Source organism: Microcaecilia unicolor, chromosome 4 (assembly GCF_901765095.1).
Source record: "Microcaecilia unicolor chromosome 4, aMicUni1.1, whole genome shotgun sequence".
NCBI lineage: Eukaryota > Metazoa > Chordata > Amphibia > Gymnophiona > Siphonopidae > Microcaecilia > Microcaecilia unicolor.
Window position 1 is genome coordinate 28,081,944 of NC_044034.1, and position 20,296 is coordinate 28,102,239.

Below are 20,296 nucleotides of genomic sequence, written 5' to 3' on the forward strand. Positions count from 1 at the left end.
CCCCCCTCAACTGAGATGTGTTTGGACTAATGGTGTCTATTTACATTTTCAATTGTTTATCACAGAAATAAGCAGTGGATTTTCCCAAGTCCATCTTAATAATGGCTTATGGACTTTTCTTTTTTAGTAAGATATCCAAATCTTTGTTAAACCTTGCTGTTTTTACTATATTCTCTGACAACGAATTCCAGAGCTTAATTACATGTTGAATGAAAAAATATTTTCTCCAATGTGTTTTAAATTTACTACTTTGTAGCTTCATTGCGTGCCCCCTAGTCCTAGTATTTTTGAGTGAAGCAATTCACATCTACCCATTCCACTCCACTCATTTTATAGACCTCTATCATATATCCTCCTCAGCCCCGTCTTTTCTCCAAGCTGAAGAGCCTTATCCACTTTAGCCTTTCCTCATAGGGAAATCATCCCATCCCCTTTATCATTTTTGTCGCCCTTCTCAGTACCTTTTCTAATTCTACTATATCTTTTTTGAGATGCAGTGACCAGGATTGCACACAGTATTCAAGGTGCGGCTGCACCATGGAGCGATACAAAGGCATTATAACATCCTCATTTTTGTTTTCAATTCCTTTCCTAATAATACCTAACATTCTATTTGCTTTATTCGCCACTACTGCACACAAAGCAATAGTAACTTACCCCCCACTTTTACAAAGCCACGTGGCAATGCCGACACAGCCCATTCATTTTGAATGGGCTATGTTGGTGTTACTGCACAAGCAGCTGCTAGCACAGCTTTGTAAAAAAAAAAAAAAAAAAAGGGGGGGGGGGTAATGATCTAAGAGGATGCATTGGGGGGGGGGGGGGTATATGGCATAGAGTACTCAGATAAATAATAACACTATTCTGAAATGTCTTAATGGCAAGAAGGCGGCCCAGTGTAATATTTACATTGCTATCTTTTCACGTATAAGATTGCTTTTTGAGTCCTGGCCACCTGTATGGTAAGGTTCCGACTGTTTTTGCACAAGTTTATGCATAGTGTTTTGTAATGGATGGATTGTGTGTTGGCCTTACTGAGGTGATAAATGAAATATAATTTATTTTGAAATAACATCTGATAGGGTTTTATAAGTTTTGCTGCAACTGATGGGTGTTGAAATGCAAGAAGGGCCTGTTGATCTTACAGGTCCTAATATTATGAGCCAGCAAAATCAACATGAGGGGCATAATCGAACGGGGACGACCACCTCTAAGGACGTCCCGGCGAAGGGGCGGGGAAACCGCTATTATCGAAACAAGATTGGTGTCTATCTTTTGTTTCAATAATACGGTCGGGGTTGCCCAAATCTCAACATTTAGGTCGACCTTAGAGATGGTCATCCCCGGTTTTCGGTGATAATGGAAACCGAGGACGCCCATCTCAAAAACGACCAAATCCAAGCCATTTGGTCGTGGGAGGAGCCAGCATTCGTAGTGCACTGGTCCCCCTCACATGCCAGGACACCAACCGGGCACCCAAGGGGGCACTGTAGTGGACTTCACAAATTGCTCCCAGGTGCATAGCTCCCTTACCTTCGGTGCTAAGCCCCACAACCTCCCCCCCCCCCAAAAAAAAACCCACTCCCCACAACTGTACACCACTACCATAGCCCTAAGAGGTGAAGGGGGCACCTACATGTGGGTACAGTGGGTTTTGAAGGGCTCACATTTACCAGCACAAGTGTAACATGTAACAGGGGGTGGGGTGGGGTGGGGTGGGGGTGGATCCGCCTGCCTAAAGTGCACTGCACCCACTAAAACTGCTCCAGGGACTTGCATACTGCTGTCATGGAGCTGGGTATGATATTTGAGGCTGGCAAAAAAAAAATAAATTTAATTTTTTTTGTTTTTTTAGGGTGGGAGGGTGACCACTGGGGGAGTAAGGGGAGGTCATCCCTGATTCCCTCCGTTGGTCATCTGGTTAGTTTGGGCACCTTTTTGACGCTTGGTCATGAAAAAAAAAAAATGGACCAAGTCGACCAAATACTTGTCATGGATGTCCTTCTTTTTCCGTTATCGGCATCCGACACCCATCTCTTAAGCACACCCCAGTCCCGCCTTCACTACACCTCCGACACGCTCCCGTGAACTTTGGTTGTCCCTGCGACGGACTGCAGTTGAGGATGCCCAAAATCGGCTTGGGCGACCCTGAGAGGAGGACGCCCATCTCCCAATTTGTGTCGGAAGATGGGCGCCCTTCTCTTTCGAAAATGCCCATGCAAGCGTTTCAAAAGAGGAAGGTGAAATGTGTGTGTATGTGGGGGGGGGGGGGGGGGGGGGGAAGTACTTCACAAAATTGGAGAACTTTTTCTTCTGTTTTTATAAACAGGACTCATCTAAGTTTCACTGTTAATTTTTCTCAATTTTTAAGAATAAGACCCACCTGTCAACGGGCCAGGCAGGTTATATGGGAGTGAAATACAACAGATCATGCCAACTAGATCTTGGTCTGTATGCCAGCTGCAGTAACCTGTATTTGTTATGTTGCCTCGTTAACAGTTTAAAAAAATGTCCATTTTAAATCTCTGCTGGTTGGAGTTCAGGGGTACTCAGCTGAAATTTGTTTGACATAAGGAGTACTTGGCTTGAAGAAGGTAGGCGAATCTTCTAGCCCAGTGTTTCCCCAACTATTGGAGTAAGTATCAAAAAGTTAAAAAAATATATATATATATCAGAATGATTTCACCTCATGAAGTTATTGCTATTATTGCTTAACAGCTGTTTGATAAATGTGAAAATAAAGGACAATGTAATTTTAAAAATACAAATCAAGATGTTAATGGTATGTCAAATGTAAGCAAGAGAGGAAAGGTTCAGAAAACTACTTCAAACTAAAAAAAAAAAAAAATGAAACTGCCAACTAGCCCAAGTGAGTTATAAGTTACAAAAATGTAGCTTTATTCAACAACTTTTTAAATGTTATTACAAAGACAAGACAAACTGTTCTGACATGCTGTACTTTTGGAGATCTCATTTAAGTCTCTCCCTTTTTCTTTATTTTGAAAACTTGAGACCAGATTGCTTACAGACATAACTTTTTACTTAGGGCTTGAGATCAGCATCCTTAGTCCACATCTTCATTTACTAAAACCACAAAGAATCCTTTTAACATGTGCAATGGGCAATGTTACAAAAATACAGTAAATTCTAGTAAAATCTAGAATTGTTTTCCCCAATATCTCCTGGAATTCTCTATATAGACATTCTGTAAACTATTTCAGGCATGATTAGAATAGGCATTTAACATTCTTTTGTTCTGCATTGTTTAAAAAAAAATCCTACTCTCGTCAAGGAAATCTCAAACTGTGTGTTTAGCCCATCTACGATAGAAGAATTTACAGACTTAAATGCTCATGCGTTATTTCATTACTGAAGAAACATTAATTGCAGAACATAAATGAGGACACTTTCCACCTCATCCTGGGAAGCGGCACGAGTTTGCATCTGAAAAACAAAACAAAGGAGATAAGTTAATCATCAAACCAACAGAAAGGGGTGTGAATTTTTGGGGGTGCACAGAAACTTGGGCAGGGATGTAACATTTGTAGTTTAGATGGTAATGGAAGCATGCAGGTATTACACAGAAGCTATACAGAAATGGAGGACAGAGGTGGTGAAAAATTTGGGGTTCCTGTGAACGTATAATGCACGTTCTAATTAAGGTGTGATACAGGGCTGGATTCAATAAATGGCACTCAACATTATACACTGGGATGATATACACTAAGCTAGAATTCTGTAAAGGGTGCTCTGCGCAAAGCATCCTTTATAGGATACTAGCTTAGCACACATTTACGCCTGCCAAAAGCTGGTGTAAATGTTGGTGTCCAACTGAAGGTAAATAAGTATTCTATTTATTTATTTATTTGGATTTTGCTCACACCTTTTTTCAATAGTAGCTCAAAGTGAGTTACATTCAGATACACTGGGTATTTCTCTGTCCCAGGAGGGCTCACAATCTAAGTTTGTACCTGAGGCAATGGAGAGTTAAGTGACTTGCCCAAGATCACAAGAAGCAGCAGTGGGATTTGAACTGGCCACCTCTGGATTGCAAGACCAGTGTGTCAGGATTGCAGGAGGTCAAAATTATTGCTGGACATACTTATATTAATATGAAATCAGTTTGACAATATTAAACCACCTTCTGACCTCTGATAAACTCTCCCCCCTCTCCTGCAGGAACCATTGAGGATGAAATGGACCAAATGGTGCTCAGAGAGGCCTGATAGCCCTTTGGTTTCTCAATTACTCTTGAGTAACATACCTTTGCTGTAACCACTAGGCCACTCCTCCACTCAGCAACAATCCATGTAGAATCTCAAATAGTAGCGACAGAATCTCCACTAGTAGCAACATTCCAAGTTCCACTGCACTAACCACTAGGCTACTCCTCCACTAGCAACATTCCATGTAGAAGCCTGCCCTTGCTGATCAGCAATGCGGCTGCGCAGGCTTCTGTTTCTGAGTCTGACATCCTGCACGTACGCGCAGGACGTCAGACTCACAGAAACAGAAGCCTGTGCGGCTGCGTCGCTAATCTGCAAGGGCAGGCTTCTACATGGAATGTTGCTAGTGGAATAGCAACATTAACATTCCATGCAGAATCTCAAATAGTAGCAACAGAATCTAAAACTATTATTTATTGATTTAGAGTTTGCTCACACCTTTTTCAGTAGTAGCTCAAGGTGAGTTGCATTCAGATACACTGGGTATTTCTCTGTCCCTGGAGGGCTCACAATCTAAGTTTGTACCTGAGGCAATGGAGGGTTAAGTGACTTGCCCAAGATCACAAGGAGCAGCAGTGGGATTTGAACCAGCCACCTCTGGATTGCAAGACCAGTGCTCTAACCACTAGGCCACTCCTCCACTCCTATTCTATAACATTGTGCCTAAATTCTGGGAACATCCCTGACCTGACATGCCCCTCCTATGGCCACACCCTCTTTGGAGTTGCACATAGTATAGAATAGGCGAAGACAGATCCACGTGTAACAAGCGCTTGGCAGTAATTGTGTGAACTCCAATAATTGATTATTAGCAACTATAATCAAAGCAGTGGGTCATTAAAAGAGAGAATGGAGAGTAGATGAGGGAGTAACAAATTAGATGGAAGACAAGTTTTAACTCTAGACCTGAAAAGATCGTTGGGTGGATGAAAAGTGAAATGGTCTCTTTTTAATGGGTACATCTTGTTCGTCATCTTGTATAAAGTTATAAAATGCTTTATACTCATGTCATCCCTCCATACCTGATTTTTTTTGTTATGTTTCTTGATGGATTGTACCCCATTTTCTGTCTAACCACAAACTCCATTCCCTTCCAACCACCACACTCACTAAAGCCACACTAGAACCTTAATTCCAAAAAGGGTGATCATGACAAGAACCAAAACTTCTACAGAAAGAAGTCATCAATGCTTTCTTGCAATCAGCAAAAGCATTCATCAGCATAGAACATGCCCTTCCCTCAGACTTTCTGTCTGGCAACAGTCTGAAGTGGACAAGACAACTGTTTCCTGAAACACAACTATGTATATTTATCACAGGAAAAAAAAAAATGAAAACAGCATAAGCATGTATTATTGTACAAGATGGCTCACCTGGTAAGTCACTTATCTGTACCCTTCTACTCCACTAAAGGCCTGAGAGGGGGGAATCCAAGTGCACCCAAAGGAGCAACAAACCAACAAAAGCAAAAGGATCCTTCAAGAATGGGGGGTGTCAACTGAGTAGTTTATTGAATCAGACCAGACACGGTCCGTTTCGGCGAAACCGCCTGTGTCAGGGGTCTAAACATGGAATATTAAAAATTTTAAAACATGAATATGCATAAATATTCATATACACAGAAATATTAAAAACATGTAAAACTAAAGGTTCAACCAGATACTAAGCATAAAAATTCTCTCTCTCTCTCTCCCTCTCTCTCTATATATACATATCCATACACACAAGACTGTACATAAAACAATATGCAAACAAAAACAAAAGTCCTAAAAATAAACTTTAAAATAACCACTGAAAGTGGATATGCATATAATTAACAAGAACAAATGGAATCTGCAAGTGAACTCGTACCTTGCAGAGGTCAAAAATTCCAAGATGGTCAATCAATGTACAGTGTTAAATCTAATAATAAATTAAAGAAAAAAGCCAAATCAGTTAATAAAAGGACAAATGGGAGACTAAGAGAATAAGAAATTCAAAATGATTAAAAAAAGGCATGGGAATGTTGTGAACAAAAAATGTTTCAAGATGAATGTGAAGAGAAAGCAACAAAGAAGATGAAATTTCTTAAATGTACTTCAGCATTATCAGTATAATGTAGCACAAAGTGAATGTATGAAAAGCAACTATGTACTTAAATTTGCTTCAAACTGATCAATGGTGCAATATAGTAGAAATGTGAACAAAATGTTACCTGCTGTTTAAAAAAGGAGGGAGGGTACAAAAACTATTGTAAATTGTGCCAGTAAACAAGGGTGCTGTGATTCCAAAGAAAACTAATTTGATAAAATACAAAACATAAAACAGACCCTGCACTCATAATGCTGAGACCAAATATGATTGGGTGGTAAATAAATAATACTACAACAACAACAACGGTGGTGATAATAATGTAATGAAAAAAATGGTTGCAGGTCATACCTTGATATATAGAAAATCATCACCGAACAAAAACAAAGTTCTCATTCTCAAGTCTGTTTTATGTTCTGTGATGATTTAATGAGTCACAATAGATTAACTACACATCATTCTCCTTTTCAGTACCCACACCATTTGTTGGCATCTTTTCTGCGCAGCATCTATTTTGTGTTTATAAATTTTTAAACAGCAAGTATCATTTTGTTCACATTCTACTACACTGAACCATTGATCACTTTGAAGTACAAGTACATAGTTGCTTTGTTATATTCACACATTCACTTTGTACTGCTGATCACTCTAAAGTACATTTAAGAACGTTAATTTTCGTTACATTCAATTTACGTTCATCTTGAAACATTTTTTGTTCATAACATTCCCATATTTTTAATCTTTAATTTCTTATTCTCTCATTTGTCCTTTTATTAATTTAATTTGGCATTTTTTCTTTCAATATTAGATTCAACATTGTACATTGATTGTTTGACCATCTTGGAATTTGTGACCTTTGTAAGGTACGAGTTCACAAGCAGATTCCATTTGTTCTTGTTAATTATAAGCACATCCTCTTTCAGCAGATATTTTTAAGTTATGTTTTTCTTTTAATGTTTTTGTTTGCATACTATTACCTAGTCTTTTATATATACATAAATACATATTTTAATGCTTATATTAGCATTATATAAAATGATAAGTCTGGGTGTACATTTACTTTTACATGTTTTTAATATTTCTGTATTTATGAATATGCATTTATGTAAAATTCATGTTTAAAAGTCTTTTAATATCTCATGTTTAGACCCCCGAAGCAGGTGGTTTGCCAAAACACAGACCATGTCGGGTCCAATTCAATGAAATAGCAAGTTGACACCCCCTTGTGCTTTTGTTGGTTTGTTGCCCCTTCTCCTCCACTGCCAACTCCAGACTCCATCCTTTTTTTTTTTTTTTTTTTAATTGTGCCTGGAACAGTCTTCCTGAGTTGGTATGTCATGCTCCATCACTGGCTGTATTTAAGCCTAGGGTAACAGCCCACCTTTTTGAAGCTGTTAACGTTTAACCCCCTATTCAACATTTCAGTACCTATGTTCATTGTAATCATTCTTACAATAATTCCCTAATCCCTTATTTGTCCTGGTTGTCTTGAAATAGATTGTAAGCTTTGATGAGCAGAGACCATCTTTTACACATTTTGTGTACAGTGCTGCATACTTTTTAGTAGTACTATAGAAGGAGAAACTAGGTCTTACCTGATAATTTTCTTTTCATTAGTTCTTCCTATTATTCCAGAACATGTGGGATAGTTGTGTCCAACAACCAGCAGGTGGAGACAGAAAACTGAAAACTGAGCTGAGACATCTCTCTTGGCATCCACTCCAGTTCCTCAGTATTTACGCAGACAAGCAGTAAGGTGAAACTCAGAACATACACAACACAACCTTAAATAACACGCTAACCTAACACCAACCAGACGAGCAAACGTGTATGGACCTCTCATCTCTGGAGAGCTTGTAGAGAACAGTAGATATGCAGGAAGCACCATGCAAATTTGTTATTTGACCCATTATTTTGCTCCGACTATATTTATTTTTATTACATTTGTACCCCGCGCTTTCCCACTCATGGCAGGCTCAATGCGGCTTACATATTGTATACAGGTACTTATTTGTACCTGGGGCAATGGAGGGTTAAGTGACTTGCCCAGAGTCACAAGGAGCTGCCTGTGCCTGAAGTGGGAATCGAACTCAGTTCCTCAGTTCCCCAGGACCAAAGTCCACCACCCTAACCACTAGGCCACTCCTCCACTCCCAGAAACCTCATGTGGCCCTCTGCAATAGTGGGAAGGACTAATGGAAAGAAAATTATCAGGTAAGATCTAATTTCTCCTTCCACTACTTAGCTTCCCATATTCCAAAACCTGTGGGATGTTCCAAAGCAATCCCTATAGTGGGTGCCAAAGCAATCCCTATAGTGGGTGGGATCCTGGCGCCGCTGCCAGGAGGACCAAAGCCCCAAAAATGGCTTCTGAAAGTGCCTCAACATCCATCCTGTAGTGCTTGGTAAAGGTATGCAATGTCAATCATGTCACCACCTTGCACATATCTGCCAGACAGTAAGGTAGTCTCCACCCAGGACGTTGCTGTACACCTTGTAGAATGAGCCCACAAGGCTTAAGCAGCCTGCTTCTTCACAAGCAAATAAGCTGATGCAAGTCTCCTTCAGCCATTTGGTAACTGTTTGCTTTAAAGCCAGGAAGCCAAAAAGCATAACAAGTATGTTCACTATACAAAACTTATGACTTCCAGATATCCAACGACTCCACACAGATCGAGAAGCTCCAAGGAAGAATACTGAGCTGCTCTGTCCTCTGCGAAAGGATGGAAGCTCCACAGATTGGACGAGATGAAACGCTAGTACCATTTTTGGACAAAGGAAGGACCCGTGCGCAGGGAGACCCCCGCCTCTGAAAAGTGAAGAAAGGAATCCCGACAAAAGCCTGAAGCTCTGAAATCCTATGTGCCAACAAAACAGCCAAGAACACTGTTTAGCGTAAGGTCTTTCAAGGTGGCCTTCTGGACTGGCTAAACAGGTGGCTTCTGAAGAGCTTGAAGGACTGAATTCTGGACACAGCATATGAAAGGGAGGCTACAAGCAGCTTGCTCCTCACAAGAATTAAATGATATCTGGGACAGATGCAAGAGATGTCTTCTATTGTTGGCCCCTGAAGCAGGCCAAAGCCGCAACCGGAACTTTTACAGAACCTAACGCCAATCCTTTCTGAAGGCTTGCCTGGAGAAAATTGGGACCTGTGCAATTTCAGCAGAGAAGGGAGAAAGTCCACACTCAAGGGAGAAAGTCTGTACTCACAACATCAGCCCTCAAACATCCGCCAAACCTTTCCATACGCCATGGATGTACAGCGTTTTCAAGCCTAAAGCAAGTTAGCTATGACTGAATCACAATAACATTTTTGTCTCAACTGAACCCTTTCAATGGCCGAGCTGTAAAACCAAAAGTGGCTTGGATCCTCTATGAGCATAAGACCTCATTTCAGTAGGCCGTGTCCCTGTGGAAGACGGAGCGGTCCTTCATGAAGCAGTTGAATCAGGTCCATGTACCAATCTAGGGCTACAAGAATTATTCAACCCCGGTGCAATGTGATCCTTTTCTGCATGTGGCCTACCATGGGCCAAGGAGGGAAAGTATAGAGTGGCTGGATAGTTCCCATTCTCCCCAGTCCAAAGAGTGCCTGCTGAGAAAGTCAACCTCCACACCGAAGGTCCCAGCAACGTAGGCTGCCAACTTGTAGAGAAGATTTTTCTCTGCCCAACTCATGAGGGGGGGGGGGGCCACCTCCACTGCCATCAGATGACTGTGGGTCCCACCTTGGTTGTTAATAAGCCACCACTGTTGCATTGTCAGAGAAAAAAAAAACGATCAGGGCCCCTGCCAGAAAGGGAGCAAAGTCGCATAAGGCATTCCGCACTGCTTTAAGCTCCAGGCAATTTATCGATCACTGAGATTCCTGTTCCATCCACGTGTCCTATGCCAGCCAGATGGAACTTGTAATGAGCTCCCCAATCTGACTTGCTGGCATCCGTTATCACCACTTTCCATTGTGTTATTAGAAAGGAAGCTCTGATGGTCAAATTCCTGGGCGACAACCACCAATGCATATTCCATCTGGTAACCAGCATTCAAGGAAGAGGTCGTACTTCTGTGACACCGGAAACCAGCGGCTGAGAGAGATGCCTGTAATGGCCGCATGTGAGCCCTTGCTCCCAGAACCTGGACGCAGTCCTAGACACTGGGCCTGCCTTGACTGAGAAGACTAATCTGTTGAACCAGCTTCAACTTCCTGCAGTCCGTGAGGAAAGTCCTCTCCAGTGCTGTGTCTAATAGAATGCCCAGATACTCCAGTATCTTTGATGACGTTCATCTGCTCTTGTTGAAATTGATCACCCAATCCAATAACTGCAGAAAATGGACAACTCTATTTCACTACCACACTATCCGAACAAGTCAACACACGAATGAGCCAGTCCTCGAGATACGGGCAATTCCGTGGCACTGAAGGCAGGCCACCACAACCATCACACCCTTTGTAAACGTTCCTGAAGCCATGGCAAGACCAAAGAGCAAAGCCCTGAACTGGAAGGGGTAGCCCAACATCACAAAATGTAGAAACTTCTGATACAGCGGCTATATGGGTATATTAAAGTACGTTTCCTTGAGAGAGAGCAGTGAGAAATTCTCCTGCTTACTTCTTTGGGATAATGAAGTAGACAGTATCTTAACTCGTCCTTGTTCGGACTGGGGAACTGGAACAATGGCCTGGTGTGGCAGCAAGGAACCTACAATGGTCTGAACCTCGACCACTTTGTTCCCTTTCCACACTGAGACTGCAAGAAGAGAGCAACTGGGCGGGAGAACTTCCAACTTGTAACCTTCTGTAAGGATATCCAGAACCCACTGGCCCACTCCTCCCGAACACCTGAAGATGTCCCTCCACAGGAAGAAGAGAAGAGTGGACCAGCCTCGCATCATTGTGAAGCTCTGGAGGCACTGGGTGCTCTTCCTGAAAGGACTTCCTGGCTGCATGAAAGTAAGATTGGTGTGCCTAAAAGCAGGACTTCTGACCACTACCAATGACCAGACAGGTACCATCTGCTGTCTCAAAATCGAAATCAAGAGCCCCATGAAGACAGACGACCAAAGGCTTTCGGCATCTCCAGCAACCGCTATGGCTAGTTTCCCCCAGTTCTTTCACCAAGTTACTGACACATTCTCCAAACAGCCACTTGCCCCAAAAGGATAGTTTAGAAAGATGCAACCAACGCTGCAGCTCTTGCCATGAATGAGCTACACACTGTCACTTGAAGAACCAACGAGGCCACTTCAAAGGCTTATTTCAGCGAGTATTCTAGATTCCTATCATGTAGGGGTTTTTTAGGACAATACCCCAGTCCACCGGAAAGGTGGTCTTCTTAGTCACCGCATAATCAGGGAGCCCACCCCAGGAAGCTGAAACTTATCACTTTCTCCTCCGGAACTAATGAGCAGAGGTAAAGGTGAGCCGTGGCTCTTCCCTCTCTCCACTCCATGCCTGGCAAGACCCATTGTGCTGTAATCTGGTCCTGAACGTCTGGATACATCAGGAAGGCCTTAGAAAGACCTCTAAGCCCCCTCATGATCAACAAATATGGAACTACTGATGCCGAAGCAGAAGGCTCCTCAGTGGAAAGCAGCAGCACTGCCAGTGAATCAGAAGCAAGAGTACTGAGCTCCTCTTTATGACACCATGTCAGTCATTTTGGATCATCCCCCTCCTGAGGGAGCTCTCCCTCCTCTAATGGCTCCTTCAACGATAGCTCCTCTGAATAGAAAGAGGTCACATCAGATAAGGAAGGAGAAGCACAGATAGTGTTATCTGCCCACTCCTGGAGGTCTAAATGAGATCTCTTAGAAGTCAGAGGGGCAGCAGGGAGAGAAACTGAAGTACCTTGCAGCAACTCAGACTGTCCCTGTTTCAGCAATATAAACTCTGGAGAAAAAGATCCTAGTGCAGCTGAATGTTCTGTCGAGCCCTGAGGCTGTAAAATAGTGGCTGAACTCCACATGTAATCAGAGGCTGATCCTCACTGCCAGTTGGCCCCAACAAAATGGCGCCTGTTCCCGTGCTCTCCTGCTTCAAACTGCGCACTGGCCCTGCCAGAGACCCCAGCATATTTGGATACTGCATTGAATTCAAAGATGTGCTGACGTCGACTGTTTCCGCCGCATCCTACAGGATTCCTAGCTTGCATGCACTGCAAAATCTCAATGCAGGTCAGTGGAAACACCGCTTAACTGCGGACGCAAAAATTGCCATTCGCTCTGTCACCAGAGCAGCATGTGTCCCAAGTGGTGAATCAGGACCCCCTCCCCTGCACCAAGTAGAAAACTTGCAGCCCTCCAAGCAGTTCAGAGTCAAACTTTAGTTGGACTTACCATTGAAGCTCACAGTCTCTACAAGTCTTACCACAGATGAGAAAAGCTCAGGACTGTCCCATGCTCTCCAGCAAACTTTTTTTTTTAAAGTTGTTGTGCTGGAAAAGGATTGCTCCATAGGAAACAAGGGAGAGGTGAAGGGAGGGAAGAAGTACATTTGAAATTTGCAGGGCACCACAGAAAGGGATCTGAAAACCTCCAGATATGACTCTGCAGACTCAAGCCACCTGCAAAGCTCAACTGAGAACCAGTTGACCAACTGGGCCAGTAGCAAATCGCTCAGAACCAGTCATCCACCTACTGGAGTTAGAAAATACTGAGGAGCTGGACTAGATACCAAGGAAGATGTGTCCATCAACCAGCAGGTAGAGATAAAAGAACTGAAACTTGAGCTGAGACATAACTATCTCAAAGGTTCTGGAACAGTGGGAAGCTATGTAATGGAAATTATGATTAGTAGTAGTAGAAGTAGTGGTAGAGATAGAAGGCTCAAAGTAGAAAAGCACAGCATTGGTGTTAAGGTATTATTTCTCTCACTTTCAGAATATGTGTATTACTATGTTACTGCTCTCCTGGAGTTTTAATGACATTTTCCTCTTTTTAATTGAAATTTTAGAAAAGAAAATTAATCCAATTTGTACTGTGATATAAGGTGATTTTAATCTTCATGTAGATAAGGTTTTAGTGAATTCTTACATCGCCGATTTCTTGGTTACTCTAGAATCTTTAGGCTGGAAGCAGATTGTTAATCTACTCATGAGAAAGGGCGTACCTTAGATTTAATATTTGTTGATAATAAGTTCCAATTGTCTAATGCGTGCATTCAGAAAATTATATCAGTTCCGTGGTTGGATCACTTGTTGATTTATTTTTGCTCAAAGAGAAAAGGACATATCTTAGTTTTAATATTTGTTGATAATAATTTGTCATTGTCTAATAGTGTATTCAGAAAATTATCAGTTCCATGGACGGATCATTTGCTGATTTATTTTTGCTTAAGGAGAAAAGTAGTTAGGAGTAAAGAGGAAATAAAACCTATTAATTTTGAAGGCAAGCCTACCTTTGATTTGGCAACTTTTGAATGAGTGTGAGAAGTTAGGAGGAATTTCTGATTTGGATGTTGTACATGCTGTCGATTGTGGGATAATGCTTTACCAACTGCTTCGGATTTGGTAGCCCCAAAGGAATTAGTAACATGTAGACAAAAGACTGTAGCACCTTGGTTTAATTCTGATCTAAGAGATAGGAGTATTTTGGGAAAAGCAGAACTAGAGAAAATACCCATTGTCTACCCCAATCTTGAAAATTATAGTTTGCTTAAGCAGCAATATAGCTCTTCTCTTCTTGAAAAAAAAAGACTTTTACAATTTACATATTGAGAAGTCTTCCTTGCAATCGTGAGAACGTTTTGCTACAGCTACAAAATTGACAATTAAAATTTAATAAAAATCTTGATAGTCATCTCTATTCTCAAACTCTGGAAGATGGGTTTCTTCATAAGATTGAGGAGTTTAACCTCTGAATTTAAATTGCTTAATTTTCCTTAGAAGCTGATGAACAATAAGAGTACATTCTCTAAATTACATTTATATCAAATAAAACAAATATTAATAGACTTAAGAGCTCTTTTTTTCTAAAACATAAGAGTAGCCATATTGGGTCAAACCAATGGTCCATCTAGCCCAGTACCCTGCTTCCAACAGTGGCCAAGCCAGGTCACAAGTACTTGGCAGAAACCCAAATCGTGGCCAACATTCCATGCTACAAATCCCAGGGCAAGCAGTTGTTCCCCATGTCTGTCTCAGTAGCAGACTATGGACTTTTCCAAACCTTTTTTAAACCCAGATACACTAACCACTGTTACCACATGCTCCGGCAAAGAGTTCCAGAGCTTAACTATTTGTTGAGTAAAAAAATATTTCCTCCTATTTGTTTTAAAATTATTTCCATGTAACTCGAGTGCTCCCCTAGTGTTTGTAATTTTTTTAAACTCATTCCAAAAGATTTACTTCTACACTCGTTCTACACCACTCAGGATTTTGTAGACCTCAATCATATCTCCCCTCATCCATCTCTTTTCCAAGCTGAAGAGCCCTAACTAACCTCTTTAGCCTTTCCTTATATGAGAGGAGTTCCATCCCCTTTATCATTTTGGTTGCTCTTCTTTGAACCTTTTCTAATTCAAACCATGGAACGATACAGATGTATTATAGTATTTTCAGTCTTATTCACCATCCTTTTCAAAATTCCTAGCATCTTGTTTGCTTTTTTGGTTGCCACTGCACACTGAGCAGAATATTTCAGTGTATTATCTACAAAAATACCTATATCTTTTTCTTGAGTGCTGACCTCCCAAGGTAGACCCTAGCATCAGGTAACTATGATTCGGATTATTCTTTCCAATGTGCATCACCCTACATTTGTCCACATTAAATTTCATCTGCCATTTGGATGCCCAGTCTTCCAATTTCCTAAGGTCTTCATGCAATATTTCACAGTCCACACGCATTTTAACAATCTTGAATAGTTTTGTGTCATCTGCAAATTTAATCACCTCACTCATCGTTCAGACTTCCATATCGTTTATAAACATATTAAATAGCACCGGTCCCAGTACTGATCCCTGCAGCGCTCCACCATTCACCTTCCTCCATTGAGAGAAATGACCATTTAACCCTACCTTGTTTTCTGTCCATTAACAAAATTCCTAATCCACACCAGAGCCTTGCCTCCTATCCCATGACTAATTTTCTCAGGAGAATCTCATGAGGAACTTTATCACAAGCTTTCTGAAAATCTAGATAAACTACATCAACCGGCACACCTATTATCTGCATGTTCATTCACGCCTTCAAAGAAATGAAGCAAATTGATGAGGCAAGACTTCCCTTAGCTGAACCCAAGCTGACTCCGTCCCATTAAACCATGATTTTCTATGTGTTCTGTAATTTTATTCTTTATAATAGTTTCCACTATTTTGCCAGGCACCGACATTAGGCTTACCGGTCTGTAATTTCCCAGATCACTCCTGGAACCCTTTAAAGACACCACATTGGCCGCCCTCCAATCTTCAGGTACTATGGACGATTTTAACGACAGCCTCCATATTACTATCAGCAGATCAGCAATTTCATATCTCTATCTCAGTTGATAACACCCTCATCCTCCCCGTCCCATCTGCCCGCAACCTCGGAGTCATCTTCGACGACTCCTTCTCTGCGCATATCCAACAGACTGCCAAGACCTGTCGCTTCTTCCTCTTCAACATCAGCAAAATTCGCCCTTTCCTCTCTGAGCACACCACACGAACTCTCGTCCTCACTCTCATTACCTCTCGCCTTGACTACTGCAACGTACTCCTCACCGGCCTCCCACTTAGCCATCTATCCCCCCTTCAATCCGTTCAGAACGCTGCCGCACGTCTTATATTCCGCCAGAACCGATATACTCATATCACCCCTCTCCTCAAGTCACTTCACTGGCTTCCGATCAGATACCGAATACAATTCAAGCTTCTCCTCCTTACCTACAAATGTACCCGGTCTGCGGCTCCTCACTACCTCTCTACCCTCATCTCCCCCTACGTTCCCGCCCGTAACCTCCGCTCTCAGGACAAATCCCTCCTTTCAGTACCCTTCTCCACCACTGCCAACTCCAGGCTCCGCTCATTCTGCCTTGCCTCACCCTATGCCTGGAACAATCTTCCTCAACCCCTACGCCAAGCCCCCTCCCTACCCAACTTCAAATCTCTGCTTAAAACTCACCTCTTGAATGCTGCTTTCAGCACCTAACCTTTCGAGAAATATAGTATGCCCTATCAGATTGACTCTACACTTGTCTTTTAGATTGTACACTTATCTTTAGATTGTACACCTGTCTTTTAGATTGTAAGCTGCTTGAGCAGGGACTGTCCTTCCATGTTAAATTGTACAGCGCTGCGTAACCCTAGTAGCGCTTTAGAAATGTTAAGAAGTAGTAGTAGTTCGAGAGTACCCTTGGATGCATGCCACCTGGTCCAAGTTATTTACTACTCTTTAATTTGTCAATTTGGCTCAGTACATCTTCCAGGTTCACAGAGATTTCTTTCAGTTCCTCCGATCATCATCCTTGAAAAACATTTCCGGTACAGGCAGATCTCTTACATCTTTTTCCATGAAGACCGAAGCAAACAATTCAGTTTCTCCGCTATGGCCTTGTCCTCCCCGAGCACCCCATTGCTCCTTCGTGAGCTAAACGTTCCCACAGATTCTCTTGCAGGCTTTCTGCTTCTGATGTACCTGAAAAAGTTGTTACTGTGAGTTTTAGCCTCTGCGGCAAGTTTCTCTTCATATTCTCTTTTAGCCTTCTTTATTAATGCCTCCCAACTTGCAGGTACTTATGCTGCTTCTTATTTTTGTCATTTGGGTGCTTTTTCCATTCTTTGAAGGACAATCTTTTGGATATAATAGCCTCTTTTACTTCACCTTTTAACCGTGCTGGCTGTAGTTTTCTCTTCTTTCCACCTTTGCAAATTCGTGGAATGCATCTGGTCTGGACTTCCAAGATGGTATTTTTGAATAACGTTGATGCCCAATTTAGTGTCATAACCTTAGCAGCTGATCCTTTAGCTTCTTTTTAAGCCACTTTCCTCACAGTCGCCCTTTCAAAAATTAAATGCAGCTACAGCATATTTCCTTTGCGGGTTCATCCCAGATAGTAGCTCAAACTTGATCATGTTATGATCACTGTTTCCCAGGGAACCCAACACCGCAACTTTTCGCACTATGCCCTGCACACCAAGGACCAGATTCAAAATGGCTTCCCCTTTTGTCATTCACCATTTGCTCCAAGAAGCTCTCATTTATTACATCTAGAAATGTTATCTCCCTAGCACTCCCTGATGTAACATATTATCCAGTCAATATTGGAGTAATTGAAGTCACGCATTTTCTTTGAAAACCCTTGTAAACATACATATATATAAAACAGCTAGCAATGATGCAGAAACAAACTCCCGAAAGGTCCCCTCCCCAAGTCTACGTATGTTAGGAGGGCATGGAGAAGAGTAACCACTGAGTGATAAAGAGGCATATTTTCAAAGCACTTTGGGAGGCTAAGTTCCATAGGTTTCTATGGAACTTTGGGAGGCTAAGTGCTTTGAAAATGAGCCTCAAAGGCTCCATTTACACTCGATTTGATGGATTAGACTTCCAAGTGCGATAGCCATCCCAAATCTTATGATACATGGTTAACTGTCCTGTCCCAACAGCTGTCAATTCTGACATTAGGCATAGATAATCCAATTTACACAAAGTCACTAATAAATATGGAACAGAGGAGCGCTTCCATGCCGCAGCTAGCGCAAGTCGAACAGAAGTAAACATGTTATTTCCCAGTTTATGATGTGGTATTGTAATTCCAACTGGTTTGTGGTGTCAAAGACGATGTTCCACTTATAGGGGATACGAAACCCTGAACAATTGCTGTACTAAAGCATGTACCTCCCTCTAATAGTTTTTTTTTAATGTTTCAACGTTTTTATTGATGACACTTCAAAACAAAGTAACATTTCACCTTTTAAAATATACAGGCTCGGTTCCGAACAATTAAACTGAAACCCAGATGTTTCTTTTAGTCATCAATCTTTTATCATTTTATCCCCCCTTTATATCAACCCTCCGACCTTTATTGTCCCATAAATTTACCTGATGTTACAGCAACTATCAGCGGTTATATGGTCTATGTCTCCCAACATATTCAATAATGCTGTCCCCCGTCCTCCCTTTACATCCAGTATTGCTCCCCCCTCCCCTTTGCCTCCCCCCATTTATACCCTCAAGGAGCCAGACTTTCTCTCACCATCGGAAGGCAGTGAAACATCTAATAGTTTTTTTTTTAACAAAGGGCAAGAACATCAAATATGATACGCATACCCCCCACCATACCACAGTTGCTCCAACGGAGTCCTGTACCATATAAAGTTGGTACGATACGCGGAGTATAATACCAACGGTACAACATTTTTTTGTCCATTTTCAATTAATGTACTGCTGACAGAAATTTTAAGTAGATATTTAAAGCTCATTTCCCATATTTTCCACTCATATGCTGCCCCAAATACCTCTGCCAACAGCAAATATAATGGTCTAGGGGGGAAGAAGCCAGCAGCAACACTTGAAAAAGTTAGAAGATACATGCCTCACCCCTCCACACACATAGCCCTTTCCAAAAGTGTTTCTATAAGCAGCAGCTCTCCACGTGCTTTCCTATAAATATAATCCCAGATTTGTCTATAGAGAAAAATAGGGGGGAGGGGGAATCCATATTCTTCATCAGGTTCCAGTAAGATACAAGTTCTCCTTCCTCCCATATCTGTCCAAGCACATAAATCACCTTGGTCCTCCAACTGGCAGTACACCCCTTCGCCCCACCCAGGTGCAAACCTGGGAACATATCATATAGGTGATCATAAGAAACGAGCTCTAGTGATGAAAATCTTTTCCCCGATACCATATCATGTTGGCAATGGACTTACAATACCCACAGGTACTCATTCAATACCCTCAAGAATTTCAGGATAGGAAAGCCAAGGAGCCACCCACAAGGGTGTGGAACACTTCCACTGTTGTTCCTTTTTACCTAAACCTCAGGGGAGTGTGCTAACCATTCTGTCATAACACGGAACCAAGTAGCTTGATAATAAAGGAAGAAATCGGACACGTCATCCTCTCATTTTATGGGATGATGCAAGGCCCTAGCTCACACCCTAAGTGGACATTTATTCCATATATATATATATATATATATATATCTCCAAATACCTTCCTTTTAAGTGACAAAAAAAATAAATTTTTTTCATTATCGGGAAAGGCAAGGCCATGAATAAATAGAGCAATTTGTGCAGTAACATCATCTTAATCACATTTATTCTTCCCAGTCAGGAAATGCTAAGGTCCTCCCATCTGTCCTAAGTCCCTCAAAAGTTCTTCTACTTTGGGAGGTAAATTTGCCTCAAAAGTCATTGATATTGGAGGCCACATCAACTCTAAGACTTTGATGCGGTTCCCAACTATATGAAAACAGAGCTTGTAGTGGTGATGTTACTTGTCCCTGCAACTAAAATTAAGATTTAGGATTTCAGACTTTGACATATTTATCTTAAAGCCAGATAAGGCCTCATATCGCCTTGCTCCACTTCATGTTTGCTCAACAGGAACTGTCCGACTTCCCTCAAGCTGGTTGGATAGAAATCTCTAAGGAGAAATTCCTTAAGGATCACTGCTCCATAACAATTGAACAAACTAAGGCAGGAATATGTTGCAGCCAAAAATGGTTGTAAATCCTTAGCAAGGACTATGCTTGACCACGCATGTTCTTTCCTATCCCGTCACATTTGATTTTGGACATGCTTTTGGAACGTGCAGGTTTTCATATTTTCTACTGCTAGTGTGCCAAACACCCACCTCTTTGCATAACTGGGGGATACAATTTGGGTTTTTGTGTATGTTTTTATTTAAACCCTTAAGCTGTGATATTGTCTTTATTTCACATGCTGTTCTTGTATGGAAAAAAAATAGGGACCTAATGGTAGAAATTTTTTTTAATTACTTGTTCCCCAAATTAAACTAGAATTTTAAATCCAAATGAGGATACGTATATACAGAAATATGTTTTAGGAAAGACAT

At 41.6% G+C, this 20,296-nt stretch overlaps 1 protein-coding gene across 3 annotated transcripts in view; it reads right to left on the bottom strand.

The window, feature by feature from the left end:
- Nucleotides 1–2,870: 2,870 nt before the first annotated feature.
- CLNS1A (chloride nucleotide-sensitive channel 1A) overlaps nt 2,871–20,296 on the bottom strand; it is a 59,619-nt gene continuing 42,193 nt past the window's right edge. For all 3 annotated transcript variants that reach the window (XM_030200078.1, XM_030200077.1, XM_030200076.1), the window contains one exon: nt 2,871–3,444. Coding sequence is in view for 1 of the 3 variants with exons in the window: in XM_030200077.1 (XP_030055937.1) it covers nt 3,416–3,444 (29 nt within the window). In the remaining 2 variants the exon portion in view is untranslated. The remainder of the gene's footprint in view (nt 3,445–20,296) is intronic.